We start from the raw sequence: 16,256 nt of genomic DNA, 5'->3' as shown, positions 1-16,256 counted from the left end.
ATCCTGTAATATAAGTCTAGCGGTTTCTTTAATTAGAGTACTGTTGACGTATTCAATAAATTAATGCTGATAAGTTAACATCTCTTTATATATGGCTAAAAAACTTATTCTGTTATGAATATCATTAGTAAATTGTATTCTAATAGATTAAATAAATGTAGGCCGTCTACAAAAATCAGTTGAACTATTAATTTAAAGGGTATAATTATCGACTCAAAACGCTCTTTCTAATTTTATTTGTTTTTTGATCTTTTATTATTAGTAACACCTGAATGAGATTATTTTAAATCGATTGTATTAATCCTGGAGCAATTTGGCGAAAATTTCGGATACAATAAATGATTAAAACTTTCGATGTAACTATTTTTAACAGAGGATAATATGATATAAAAAGTAATATTAAAGCCATGCAGATTGCAAACTCTTCGGAATACTTTTGTTTTTATGAGTAGAATATTATGTGTTTAATTATGCTGAGGGAAGAAATTAATTAAATTTGCCACTTGTGTAACTTTTATTTTTCTACCAATAGCCTATTTAGAACATTTATCAACTATAAAAACCATCAATCGTTATCGTTATTTTGTTACAGTTTGTTATCGTTAGTTAATGTAGTGTGGAGCTTGCAGTTTTAATTTAATTTACTTCACACAAAACAGAACAGCTTACGGCAACCAATGACGTTTCTGACCAACAAGTGTCTGGACTCCATAGTTGGTTTACATTTAAGAATAAAGAATATTTATTGCCTTTTATAAATTTAACATTTGCATACACTATGACAGATATTTGGTCTAGTAAAAGATACACTAAATTATAACTACTCCTAGTAACTTAGTACCATACAGTTGCACTCTGTCATACAAATAACATTGTTCAATGGTTTAAAAGCTTATCACTGCTAAAAGCCAATGTGCACAATTGTGTTTCAGACTTTAATACTTTTGTAACAAAAGGTTAATCAGTAACCATTCAAATAATTTATTTTTTAAACTAATCAGTGGCGTATTCCATGCAAATCAGAAAATTTGGTAAAACATTTTATAGTGTTAATTTTGAAACGTTGACAAGTGTTCATATTTTAAGATAAATAAACAGCGACTAGCAGTGCTCCAAGGGTCCCGTCCATGATTCTAACAATCTTCTTTTGTAATAAAATAAGTTCATGTACATGGGATGAATGGTCCCATTATATTAATCAACATGAGATGTAGGATTATAAAAGGCCAAAGTACGCTACTTGTAGATAATCTTCATGTACAAATGATTTCAACTTCCAAAATAAAAAATCACGGTAATTGTAGGTAATATTTTACAGTTATTAATATATTCTTTCTCATTTAATTTTGAATCAGTCTAAATTCCTAATAACTTTACTGATACATGTTCAGTATCTTGATTTAGACTTAACTCTTTCACTAATTATTTTATTTTATTTTTTACAAATCTGTTCGTTGGGTTAAATTATCATTAAACCAAAATTGTTTATTTTACTATTTTTAATGATATTTTTCATTTTTTATTATAATATAAAATCAAATTGCTTAAAATAAGAAACAAACTTTCTTCTTAAATGTGGTAGAGGGAAACGTAGTTTTACAGAGGGGAAAATAACACTTTGTTTTGGTTCTTTATTCATCAGCACAGCGTTCACATCTTCCCCTTATTAAGTCTTCAACACGCAGATGAGTGCTCTCGTTGACCATGGTTTTGGTTCTCTTCGATATTCTTCCAATGCTTGACTTCCTTTTTACAGGCGGAATTTTGAAACCCTCGACAAGGAGTTGTTCAGCAAGTAGTACCATGAGTGATGAAGCGATTGTTTCCTGTGTAGGATGTCCTGGTATAACATCCAGGCATTGCCTTCATCAGTTAAGAGAAGTTTATAAAAAACTTTCCTCCGCCATTTTTTATATTTTCTATCAAAGTCATAAACACCCACATTTTGATCCAAAATGTCTAAGCCTCCCAAAATTGCATTATACAAAATGATGGCAGATGGACACGGTACTTCCATTTGCACCATTTTGTTACATTCTCTTGACAGTAGATTGACTGCTGGTGTGGCAATAGCTCAAAAGAACAAACTGTTTGGAATCCTTCCATGTTACTCCAAGCACCCCATTTGAAAACATACAAAATGACTAATATTTTTAAAAGTTTTTTTCAACCTAGGGAACATTTACTTTGTTTCCAATACAATTAGCAACATTTGGATGGTATACTTCATACAGTAATTTGACAGAGGTAAAAACGATCAAAAGACAGTACAACTTTCTCTTTGACACCTCGAACAATTGCTGAAAGTTTCCCTACACCTGAATTTTTTCAGCTAAAGAACCGTTACAGTTTTCCATATCTTTGCCAACATAAACATTCATGTCATAGCTGTAAATGCTGGTAAATCACACTTTCCCATATCTTGATGCCTCTCTTCACGGATTTCAGTGGAACACATTGTTTTAGAGTGGATAGGTCACCCTCGAACTTGGCCATTGACTCATCAATGTCTTGAAAAGTTGCTTCACTTCTAGCCTTAGAAAAACTAGATTTGAAACACGAAACTAACTCATTTACATAGTAAGTTTTACTACATTTCTCAAGGTTTCCTGGTAATCTGAAATACAGTTTAGAAGTCAATATCTGAAACATATTTTTGATATAACTAGTTTTATGGACCCCATAGATTCTTGTATGGACCAGTGATCCGAAATGATGTAGGCGGTTGTAACACATCATAAGAATGCAACCTGTACTGTCATTATTACGTGATAGTTTGTCTTATTTAAATCCTTTTGACGTGACAACGTCTTAAATTAGGTTGCGGCTCGGAGTCACTCATGAAAAAGTGTAACGCCCGGTAACGTTACGATGCCCGTCCAGTGGGTCGCCGCACGGGATAAAGCAGATAACTATGTTTATTCGTGAAAATGTGGAGTGCTTAGATTCGTCATTTACAACAACTACAACAATAAAGGTAAATAATTGTACACTGATATTTCATTATCGTAAACTATGATTGATTGATTAATTGTTAGATTGACACAAAAGTTGAGAAACTGAGTTTATAGGTTATGTCATACTATTGACAAATGTTGATAGTGTTAAGTAAATTATTAGTTTAAATCACTCTGCAATCAATCGTAATTCAGTCGATTGTGAAGAAACAGTGCGTATTGCTAGTCAAACATTTAAAATAACAAATTATAACCTCTAACCTGTCATAACAGTGCGACCAAACAAACGAACTAAACCGACCAATCACCACGCGCGAAGTTAGAATTTAACTGTGTTTAGCAAGAATTTCAAATTCTAATTTTAGTAAATGTTTTATTCAACTTTACCATTTACAATAACAAATTTTAATTAATTTCAAATTATGTACAATGTTTTAGTAAACAAAATATATTTCTATAGTTAAAATTTGTGCAATTCTTATTTTCATTCAATTCCTTGTTCCTATTGTGCAATTTAATAATATTCATATCAATAAATATTCTACCGAGAAAAAGACGTTGTCACGTAAAATCTTCGCCCGTAAAACCGACTTTACAGGCAACCATAATTTTTTTCTTTTTTTTTGAGCAATGAATGTAGTCTCTAGTTAGTACAGTGGGAAATAAACATGAAAAGGCTCTTAGAGAAAATCTTTAAAAATAATTCAAGCTCGTTGGAGCCTCTATCAATGTTGGCCAATACTACAGGTTGTTATTTGGGTGAAATTGTTTTTTATAGGTTTGAAAGTCTTCTTCAGTTGGTTCCAAATAATTTTAGGCTTCTCAACTTGCATATTCTTATTCTTGTTCCTTCCGTTTCCTATTGTTGGTAGTCCGCTGGTTGCAAGTTCCCTCACATGGATCTTCAAGAGCCTCTCCATTGTTGTATATGATATTCAGCTGGTTACTGGACGTAACCGCACCTGGATCTAGAGACATTTTACCACACTCGGCAACGTTGGACGAGTTGCTTGACATACCCTCGTCTACAAAGGTCTGGTGTTTCCTGTCAGACTCGGACAGGATTGGATCTTCAAATGTTTGCTCACTATTTTTAGAATCAGACGAATCGGGCCGATCGCTAACTGCCAAAAACTTCGCTAACGGAACAGTCTAAGGGTTTTTACTCAGGGTCTCTATCAATGTCATACAGTGTACCTTCCAATGGACTGCCGAATCACTACAAGATAAATCAAGTATATAATTGATTTCTTGGCTGTTGATAAAGACGTTTTAGCCATGCCTACACTACTGCTAAGACATATACGTTCCACTCTAAAATACTACTGGGATGCTTGTGTTCCAGCACAAACATTTTACGGAAACTTTGATAAACAACGTTTAAATTAACAAAAACTCACAAAAATGTATTACTTTACATATAGTACAGGTACCTGTAGGTATTTTTTTTAAAGAAAATTACTAATAAAAACATTTGTACTGTCAGTAAAAACAACACGGCAAAGTTAAAATACCCAAATTAAATGGCAGGAACAAAATTACCCTCAAATTTGGCAACACATTATCTCTAGATTTCTTCGTTGCTGGGACATATGTGTCCCCTTTTTGAGTTTGACTAAGAATGTAATGTATTACTTATATCAGTTCCTTAGTTTCTTTCATTATATTCGAACATCAATAAGATTCTTTTCTGGTTCAAAAATAGTCTTTTCTGGCTCAATATGTATATATATATATATATATATATATATATATATATATATATATATATATTTGTTACACACACACACACACACACTTGTTTTCACTGTTTATATCTTAGTGAAAGGGTAGTTATTAATGGCTCGTATGAACCAAAAGGGCCAAGAATTAAACCCTGCGGGACGCCTGCTTTGACTCATTGCAAAAGCTTTGACTTTCATTGCTATATAATTATTTTACTGAAATATGATGAATGTCTACTTAATGTCCTTACAGAAAGTTCAGGATGTTCAGGGACATGACTCAAGAAATCGAACGCGCTGAGTTTTTGTTTATATAGGTACTTTCAAAATACGAAATCTTACCTGTTCCAAACAAAATAAAAACCACAGTGGAACCAACCAATGTTAAAGGGGTACAGAGATTTATGAGAATTGCAACGTTGTAACGAAATAAATTATCTCCAACAGTCCAACAGTAATATAATGTCACCCTTTGGTCACATAACGTATCTGGTGGTCAAGTCAAGTCGAAATCTTTTATTGTCATCCAACTACACACATTGGCAAAGGTCGAATTATATCAAATGGTACTAAATGTCAGTAAAACAAAACTTAAAACCATATTGGAAAGTTTTGTTTTATTAACATTTAGTGATATTTACAATTTTTCCAATTGCTCCAAGAGTCTTCAACGAATTAATATTATTTATAAAAATAGTTGACATAAGGATCGGTTCTAAAAAGCACCTGATTGCATTGTGCATTATGTTAATATCAGATATAATAACTATGTATTAGATATGATATAATATTCTTAATCAGATGGTGATTGTCAGTGCATTTTATTGGACCCAGCTCAGAAATCGGCTTTTGATAACATACTGTTCTTCTATTATTTACTGTCCTATTTATCTGTGATGAAGAAGATATTTGATCAAAGACTTAATTCTTTTACTATTTTAAACGTTGTGGTTACACGCTTTCTACTGAAAAACAAAAAAATCGTATCATAACGTGTTACAGAAAAAGTATTAAACTGTTATAAACAGTAAACAATAACAATAATACAAATACCCTAAATTTCAATTTTAAACCACAAATCTAACTACGACTAGACGTATAACTACGTAGTCGTGTGCAACTAGACGATTGAAATAATTCACAGCTCTAAAATAAAGCTAGCACGGTAGCGATGCATGCAAATAGCCGCACATAATTTATACCACACCTCCTCAAATAGGCACAAGTTGTATTCATCTAGTCTATGATGAATTCAAAGCTGTGGTATTTATTATCAAACCCATGCAACGTAATCAAAATAGCTTTTTGTTTCATTTTACTCTATGTGAATTACATTCCTTTCCCTTCCCTAGCATATGACAGCAGACGGCAAGCAGTTTTGTTTACAAGTGGGTTTGGTTGTAAACAAATTGAAATAAAACAAACCTATCCGTATTTTGTTAATTTATTAATTGTAAAGAGTGACAAGCAAAATGTTTCTCTTGTAATTTAGTTAATATCTTAAACCAGGATCATTTTAAAACTGTGTTATAGTGTTCATTTTCCTTTTATTAATTCAGAATTATCATGAAGTTTTGGCTTTATTCTTTTGCAGTTGCTGTATGTTGCATATGCATCCCTGTGTTATTATTTAATATGAATGCCATGAATAAATTAAAGTGTATTTTTACACATTTAAAATATTTCGAAAGTGACAGACCCTCAGACTTTGGTTTGGCATCTTCTGTTTGGTGTGTTTATAGGTTAGATGGTTCAAACTTGTGCAGCTTTAAAAACTTGTATCATCTACCTCAATATAAACAGTACTTTTTCTTTCTCTTGAATGAATACTCAGTGATTTCTGGTGTTAAAACTATTGAAATGTTAAAGCAATTTGAATTATCTACGGTAAGAAACCATTCAACTTTTCATCTAAAGCTTGTAATAATTGATTCATCAGAATATTTGTTAAAACAACATTTAGTACATGTAAATGATGACATTTTTTTAATGAAGCGCTTTAAGCCAGATAATATAATGCATATCATTCATGATGATCTTCTTCCTTTATTTTTTACGTTTAATGAATTGTGCAAAGGTGATATTTACATATGCTTATCTATGTATAAACTGTTATTCATTGATGATTATGGGAAAGGTCCTTATCATGAATGGTATGAAATGTTTTCATATCATAAATCTATATTTTTGGATACTTATAAAGAAGCCATTTGTTTTCGTAAAATTGTATTAGGCCTCAATCGTAAAAGTATTTGGTTTCAATATGGATTCAAAAATGTTCAAGGTCCATTATTGAAATCCGATTTAAACGCTATAGAATTAAAACAGTTTACAGATTTCATAAAGTATCAATTAGGTATTGTGAAAGGAAATATTTCTTCAGATCCACAAAATGAAAAACAATTAATTTTCTTGAGTAGAAAAATTAATCGCAGAATTTTGGGTGAAACTGAAGTAGCAGAACATATTAAAGAAATGTCAAACAGATCATTAAAAATCTTAACTATGGATCTTTCTGTTAATAGTTCTAAAGAACTGATTTCATCTCTACAAATAACTAACAACTTAATAGGAATGCATGGTTCAGCAATTATACTATCCATTTTTTTACCACAAGGGTCAAATATCATTGAGTTATTTCCATTTGGAATTCAGCCAAAATTTGTGTCACCTTTGAAGGCTTTATGCTCACTCCCCAACATGTTTTACAATTATCATTCCTGGGTAAATGAAAATGAGAGCAACACAATAACTCATCCTGAATATCCCACATTGCTTGGGGGGCTATATCATTTATCAACTACAGAACAAGAAAATATAATGAACATTAAACTGGTGCCTGCTGTTGAATGTTGTCATAATCCAGTATATTTATTTAGAATGTTTCAAGACACTATTGTTGATGAAAGTTTTTATAAATTAGCTTTCTCTGTACTTAACAATGTAACTGAAGTTTCTTTAACTGAAAAAGAAGTACATAAAATTACACGTAAAAATATTATTAATTCATGGTACCATCCACCTCCAGTATTTAATCTAACTTGTGAATGTAATGATGGTAAATTTGTGGTTAGGTGGAATTACTTTAAAATTTCCAATACTAGAGTTACTTTCAGTGTTGCGACTAGTACAGGTATTACGGCTAATAGCAAAAATACTTATTTTAATATTGAAAATGAGAAATGTAGCAGTTCTACGTCTCAGACTTCTTTTGTTAAACCTCCAATATCTGTTTGGGTGAAAGCAGTAGAGGATTACCAGGAGAGTGTGGATTCGTACACAAAATGTACTTAGGTGTATTAGTTTAGTTAAGACATTTGTTGCAAAACAGATAAGTAACAGATAAACAATTTAGAAATATATTTGAATTTAGATACAGTTTATTATCTCTTTAAAGCGTAGAACACTGATAAGAAGAAGTATAGTTTATCTAGTCACATTAATTTGTAGAAGTGGCACAGAAAATAGTAAAACTCAAATATTTGTAAAACTTGAAGTGACATGTCACTGGAATCGGCACAGAGCAGTGGACAGCCTTTAAAAATATAGCACATTGACTTCTTTTCTAAAAAAATATTAGAGATGCCATTCACAAAATTTGTGTCATATCCATATAGATTTATGAAATAACTTCTTGTGATAACATTTTGTATAATATAACTTGCACCATTTATCATATGCAAGTATGCACCATTTCAAGGCTTCAGTATAGAAGCGGCCACTACGAAAATTGAGTCGGAGAACCAAAGGTACTTTGGTGTTATTTGGAGGCCACTGTTTTTGGAAGAGTATTTCTCACCCCTGGCAAGCTTAGATTATGTAAGCGTTTATTAACTTTTTATATTTCCAATACGTATGTATGTATTTACCTAAGTACTTATACAGCCTAATAACAAATAGTAGACAGGGGTAGGGTAACCTCCTCACTTCCTTTTGGAAGGCAAAAAACTAGAATCGATAATCATCATATAATTTTCACTTAAGTGAAATAAAGTCTGTTCTTTCTAATAATGTAGTTTTTAAATTCGCCTGCAAGAAAAAATATTTTAAAAATATTGGCCTTTGGATAATACCACTATTTTATAGGCTACATTGAATAGAAAACTATTCCTGATATAGTTATCTACAATTAATTAAATCTAACTGTTGTTATTCATATATTTGTACAATGTTAAAATTAATTAAAAGTATGTTAAATCATTTGTGTCACAAGCTGCCAGACTCGCTTATCCTGTCCTGAAATCTTATTTATGAATTTTTTCTGGAGGTACATAAATTAGTTCTATCATAAAAAAGATTTCAATGTACTTTAAATAATTCCCTTGACATTCAAATTGTATATCCAAAGCATCAAGAATAATTTTTGTATTGTGGTTGTATGTAATTTTATAAAAATATTTGTAAGAAACATACTTTACATAATGTAATACATCTATTGTCAAATAACTATCTAATTGTTTTCCATTTTTGTGTGTTCATGTTTTTTACTTGCTTCAAAAAGGTGTAAATCATATAGATAGATATAAGTTGTCAGCAGTGGTTGAATGAGGACATCCTTATCTTATCAGTGCGCTCTGTGGATTTCCTTGTTTTCTTTGATAACCATGTTTGAACAGGTTCTTTTTGTTTTTAATCATGAATTGTTGCAAATATAAAAAGGACATTTTGGAAAGTAAAGATGTTCTTAAGAGTTCTAATTTGCCTTATAATACCAAATTTTCCATTTTTACTGTGCAGGACTGAGAGAAGCTATTTTTATAAATATGTGTGAATAACAGAAATTAGGCTGGCTGTGCCTAGAATGCAAAGGTTCTATAAATAGGAAAATTGCCCTTAAAGTGAATGAATCAGCAAATTTTGAAGGTTTAGAAATGTCTGAAATTTTTGAACTTATTCAAAGTGTCCATGTTGTTCAAATTGATGTCAAATTTAACAAGATCTTCAGATTAAATTAGAATAAGTCAGGAATTTAAGTATAATAAAATTGAAGAACAACTGAAAACCTTGCCTGAAGTCGAGAAAGAGTTAGAGAAACTAAGATCAATCATTATGGATGATGAGGATGAACAGATTTGTGACCTTGCTCACCATTTAAAAAGGTTGGATCAGTACAGAAGAAATACAAATTTTGAACTGAATATCTCTGCAAAAAAGGAAATAAAAATGTGAAAGAGATTGTAATTAAAGTCATAACAAGTTGGAGGTAGAATTGAAGGAAAATGACATTGAAGAAGCTCGTAGACTCCCAAAAATCAGAACTGAAAATCGGTTGGCTACGATCATTGTACAACTTGCTAGAAGGAAGCTAAGGGACAGAGTGCTGGAAGCAAGAAAGAAAGTGTTGACAAATGCAGATGTGACAGGGCTTTAGGGAGGTAGAATCTACATAAGTGAAAATTTGACTTTTTATTCCTAAAATTTGTTAAAAAGTGCAAAATCTAAAGCTAAGATGCTGAACTATCAGTTTGTTTAGTTTCGAAATGGCGTGCATATAAGAAAGTCCCCTGACAGGGAAATGATAATTGTCGGAAAGGAGGAGTATCATACTAATCTCAAATAAAAACTTTTTTAATTAAGTAAAATATTCACTAATTAAACAAAAATAACAGTTCATTCTTCCTTAGTTACAGATTATATTGTTGAAGGCAGCTCATCAAGCTGTTTAAGTTAAGTTATGTTTAAGTTTCCAGAATTTTTCTATTCTATTGAATTATAGAAAAAAATAACAAATTTAAAATGGGAATTTCCTTTTTACATTTCAATGTAGCCCCCATAACAAAGCACTGAGGATGAATTCTTTGTTTTGTTTAGTGATTTTATTGAGTACTTGGATGTTGTAGTTTTTACAGAAGTGAATGTAAATGAGCTTTTACTAGAACTATTTCATCTGGATGATTTGATTATTTAAAAAAAATGTAATATCGAAAGGCAAAGGTGATGGAGTATGTATTTATGTCCGAAAGGACAATTTAGTTAATGAGTTTAAAATAGGTAAATTTCAAACTTCTTCAATCTTGTTGGAAATATTTTTAAAGAAAATTAATTTAAGATATTAATACTAGCTGTGTACAGACCACCAAAACTAATAATAAATTGTTTTTAAAGGAGTTAGGAAGTGTACTTCTAGGACTGAAAAGTCAACAGGACTGTAAGTCTGACAATTGGAAATATCAATACAACTTAAAGATACATTTTTTCCTAAAGAAAAAAAAAAACACTCAATCCTCCAATAATTTTTAATTTTGTACACAAGCCCAAACTAAAAAATCAGTTATTGTCACACACATGGGAAACGATCACATCTTTAAAAACTGTATATTATTAAAATCACTCTGTAAAGAAGAAGAACTCAACACTTATAGAACACACATTAAAAAAACACGAAGATCAAACATTAAACAATGATTTTGGACTGTTTCAAAATTCACCTTTCCTTTAAAAAATAACTCAATTATTTTTGACCCAAAACGTTTATACACATTAATTTTAATATTTACTTTACTTTTAATCATACAAATCTTTTATTAGGCTTTATTCAGCTGCTAATTGTTTTTAAATTGTAAAAATATTTATACAGTATCAAACTGTGTGATTCACCTGATGATGGCCATCTTTTCAAATTGTTTGATTAACCTGACAATGGCATCTTAGATGTTGAAAGGTCTAGGTCTAAAAATTAAAAATTATTGGAGAATTGTTGGTTTTTTTTCAAAGAAAATAATTTATTTTTTCCAATAAGAAGAGTTCCTCTTTCAATTAAAAGATATATATATTTGCAAAGATATAAATGCATATCAGAACCTGATGGCTGCCTATGGTTTTCATTCCTGTATAGACCAGTGCATGGGAAGAGAAGATAAGGTAGGAAATGGTTAGGTCTCTTGATTGATCATATTTATCTAAGAGGAGATAAGATAAGAGCTAGATCTCCTGCAGTGAGGGTCAATATATCTGACCACTAATCCCATATCTTAAACTTACAAATCCCTGAAAATGGTAATGATTGTATACTACCTCATTATCATAAATATAAATATTTAAATAAAAAAGGTATAAAAACTAATTTGGAAAGTTTAAATTGTGTCTTTGTATCTAATAACGAATTTTCATATACTGAAATGTATTGCTGTTTGGTTAATAATTTATTTAAAATTTATTTACTAAAATAGCTTGTGCTTGGAAAATGAAAGGATAAAGCACCCCCCCCCCCAAAAAAAAAACCTTGGATGAAATAGGATATAAGTCATGATAATGTCTCTGATCCTATTGATATATTATTGTCAACATGGAGTGCACCTTCTCCAAATGTTTTTAAATGGAAAGAAGTTACTGTAGATCATGTAAATAAAATTGTAAATAGTTTAAGTAATTCTAAAGCTCAGGATGTCTATGGCATGTCTAATTTTGTTCTAAAAAAGATTGTTACTAGCATAGTAGATCCTCTAACTTTCCTGATTAATTGGGTTCTACATGAAGGTACCTACCCTAAGTGTTTAAAAATAACAGTTACAGTACCAGTTTATAAGAAAGGTGATAGGCAGGATGCCAATAGCTATCGACCTATTTCGCTCATTCCTGTAATATCTAAGGTGATTGAAAGTGCAATAAAAAGTCAACTAGAATGTTATTTTGAAGCCAACAAAATGTTATCCCCATCTCAATATGGGTTTAGGAAAAACCTTTCTACTATTAAGGCTGTGGAAGATGTTGTATCACATGTAATGAGTGGTTTTGAGGCCAAAAAAGAAACATCTGCTGTGCTATTAGACCTAAGTAAAGCTTTTGATGTTGTTCCTCATAATGTTCTTATTAAAAAAACTACAATCTTATAACATTAAGGGAAAAGAATTATTGTTAATGGAGACATATCTGACTGATAGATATCAATTTGTAAAAATTTCTGAAGAAAAATCTGATGTTTTAAGAGTTTTAAGTGGGGTACCTCAGGGCTCTGTCCTAGGCCCTTTTCTGTTTGTGATATTTGTCAATGATCTACCTGCTTTTATCCCTGATAAATGTATTTTATATGCAGATGACACGACACTGTTAACTTCAAGCGCTAATTCTGAAACTAACTGTATTGTTAAAAACTATATGGTTGAGAGATCTAATCTATGGTTCTGTGCCAATCAATTGTCTGTAAATAGTAGTAAAACAGAGGAAATTGTATTTAGTTTATGTAACTTAGATGATAAGACTGTGAAATTGTTAGGAATTACATTAGACTGTAAATTGGGCTGGCATCATCACACAAGTAACTTGTGTACTCGCTTATCTAGAGTAGTTTTTCCTACTAAGTAAGCTAAAACAGTACACAAATGACAGTTTAGTCATAAATGCATACTATGCCTTTTTCCACTCGCACATATTGTATGGCCTAATCCTGTGGGGAAACGCCCCTGGTGCAAAGGAGGTTTTTAAATGGCAAAAGCGAGCAATCAGATGTGTTTCAGGTATTGGCTTTCTGGATAGCTGTAGATCACATTTTACAGAGCTAGGCATACTTACTGTTCCCTCAATGTATATTCTCCAATGTCTGATCTATGTTAAAGAACATTTGGATGAATATAACCTAAGAGGTAGTTGCCATGAGCATAACACTAGAAATAAGGGCCTAATTGATTGTAAATATGTTAGACTAAGTAAAACACAACACAGTTATGGTTACATTGGGGTCAAACTGTTTAATAAGTTACCATTAGCTGCTAAGAATGTTACTGTACATAATTTTAAAAAACGTTTTACAAAATTGGTTAAAAATTAAAGCCTTTTATTGTGTTGAGGACTGGGAAACTGCTGACATGAGTGACCTTAAGTTTTAACAATACATAGCCTACCATTCTAGTCTAATATTTTATATGTTTTATGTTGTAGGCCTTTATATTTATATTTTTAGCATAGAGTAAATTTTATGTTCCTATTTGACAATGTCTATTACAATGTTGTATGTTGTTTAATGACAATAAAGAATTGATTGATTGATTGATAATCAAATTGATCAAAATGTGATAGGCTATTTAAATAGGCTAAGAGAAATCCTGGTGATTTATTATTAGTTGCAGAGTATAAGAATTTAAGAAATTTATTTACTTTAGTAAATAAAGACACATTTTGTAAAAATGAAGTATCACAAGAGAAAGATGGAAAGAAATTTATGAAATAATGGGGAGAAGTAAAACATTGAATATAGATAATGTTATTAATAAATTTATGGTTGGCAAAGTTGGTACTATAGAATTGTTTGCCAATGAATTTTCAAAGGTTTTTACCCAGGATATAAAGAAATTAATTCACAAATACAGCATTAAAAGGCTTGACAATACAATAATATATTTTTTTTAAGATTTTTAAACCGTGAGGGAAAAATAATTAATACAAATCTTTACAATCAAACACACGTCATGATTATAAAAAATGTAATTTTCAAGTTGAAGAAATAAAGCCAGAGTGCAGATGGTATAAGAAGTAAATATGTAAAAGCGTCTGAAGATTTTGCAGAGATTATTTAAAAAACAATAAATGCACCCCTTGAGGTGAGTTGTCCTTGTAAAATTGGAATTGTCTATATTCAAGGAAGGAAGTCATGTCCTTTTTCAAAACTATCACCCTATAATAAACTTGTCAGTAGTATATAAAATAATAGAGCATTGTGTATCTAAAAATCTCATTGTCTACTTAGAAAATAATAGATAATTGTCAATATGGGCTTCAAAAGAATAAAAGCACTGACTGAAACAATTCTTCAAATCTCTCTTATCGTCTAAATAATGAACTGGAAGTAAAAAATAAAATATTTATTACGTTCATCGATTTTTCTAAAGCGTATGACGTTCTTTAGTATGGCAGAACTATTGAATCGCTTGAAAAATTGGAATAAAAAACAAATTTCTTTATTGGTTAAGAGACCACAAAACAGAAAATTATTGTTATAATAGAGGATTTTACATAGGGATAGCATAGAATTGACTCAGGCGTTCCTCAAGGCAGTGTTCTTTGACCAATTCTATATATATGTTAACTCACTAGCTAAGCAAAAAAAATATAGATGTATGCAGATGATAATATTGTAACAGTTACCTCTCACAAAAATATTTATGAGCATTTAGAGATATGCAGCCTGATTTCAACAATATGGTTAGATGGTGTTATGACAGTGGCTTGATTATCAATGGCAGCAAGTCCCAAGTTATGCATGCACATTCGCCAGCTTATGATTACAAAACAGTAAACATTAAGCAACATGATTATAACTGCTTGCTTAATGCGAATTATATTATTGTTTTGAATATTTCAGGAAGACCATAGATTGAAATATAAAAAAAATAAGCACATAGACCATGTTTGTAAAAAAATTAAAATTTGTTCATATAAACTACACTATTTAAACAACTTATTGCTGTAGAATGTTTTACTTTTACGTTATGGAGCCTTGTTTGATTCAGTTATCAGGTATGGATTGAGTGCCTGGGGTAATGCTTCCACTTGCCATCTTGAAAAAATGGAACATTTGCAAATTGAATTTTTTAGAAATATTGTTCCTAGAAATATTAAATTACATAAATAGATTTAGCATTTTTTTAAAGCTGAAAGATTTTCTTCTAGTATTGAAACTGTATATACCTGATTTTTAATGATAATTTATGTAATAATAAGTACAAAGTTGTAAAAATAATTATAGTCTTAGCCGTAACTTTTATATTGTCCCTATATTTAATAACAAATATGGCAGTAGAAAACTTAAGATTTTTGTGCCAAAGATTTTTAATGAATTGTGTGAATCAATTACTGGTAGAAACAGCTGCAAAAATATAAAATTGGGCTTGAAAGAAATGATTAGGTGTAGTTATATTTAATTAAGTTAATGTATAAATGAATATGTATGTGTGTGTGTATTTATTTAATTCTATGTGTTTGTTAAAACATTTCTGCTTGAACCTCTACTTTTGTTATAAATTTAAATTGAAGTTGAAGTAAGTATTTAAGTTAGTTATAACCTGACTCTGTTTGTTTGTACTGTTAGGCGGCTTTGTGTTTGTATATAAATTGTTAGATATTTTTGTTATTTTTCCAAATATTATGTTTTGAGTTCTAAAAAGTAAAAGTTACAAAAATAATGAACATCCTTATATACAATAATTTAAATAATATTGTTAAGTTTTAACCTTTGGGGTTTTTGCACTCTTTGTTAATTGTGCATGTAAAAAATGTATCTATCTAATGTAAATTAAAAAATAAGTAATTGGAGGAGTTCAAATAAATAAATAAATATATATATATATATATATATATATATATATATATATATATAAAACCATTATGTTAAATTGCAAACTTTTATTATTGTAAAAGTAACTTATTTTTAATTGCGTGACTATGTTTCTCAGTTTCTCCTAAATAGTCATGCATATGCATACACAAAGTTATTGTATATTATTGTTTTTCTCAGTTAATCAAATATTAAGATCTATTTGAACTGCAAATCTGTATAAAACCTTGAGCTTTAAAATTGATGTATATACATTTAAAACTTTATTGTTACATAAAAATTAATAAATTCTTCTGTAATAAATCAGTG

The 16,256-nt window shown here is 30.3% G+C and overlaps 1 protein-coding gene across 1 annotated transcript; it reads left to right on the top strand.

Annotated features, from left to right (window-relative positions):
• Positions 1-6,043: 6,043 nt before the first annotated feature.
• On the top strand, positions 6,044-11,887 carry LOC124362766 (protein O-linked-mannose beta-1,4-N-acetylglucosaminyltransferase 2-like). The gene has a single exon (XM_046817533.1). The coding sequence runs from the start codon at positions 6,248-6,250 to the stop codon at positions 7,973-7,975; it is 1,728 nt and encodes a 575-aa protein (XP_046673489.1). The 5' UTR covers positions 6,044-6,247; the 3' UTR covers positions 7,976-11,887.
• Positions 11,888-16,256: the final 4,369 nt, after the last annotated feature.

The sequence above is a fragment of the Homalodisca vitripennis genome, chromosome 5, assembly GCF_021130785.1.
Source record: "Homalodisca vitripennis isolate AUS2020 chromosome 5, UT_GWSS_2.1, whole genome shotgun sequence".
Taxonomy (NCBI): Eukaryota; Metazoa; Arthropoda; class Insecta; order Hemiptera; family Cicadellidae; genus Homalodisca; species Homalodisca vitripennis.
The sequence above is the reverse complement of the archived record's forward strand: the minus strand, read 5'-3'. Positions and strand labels throughout refer to the sequence as shown.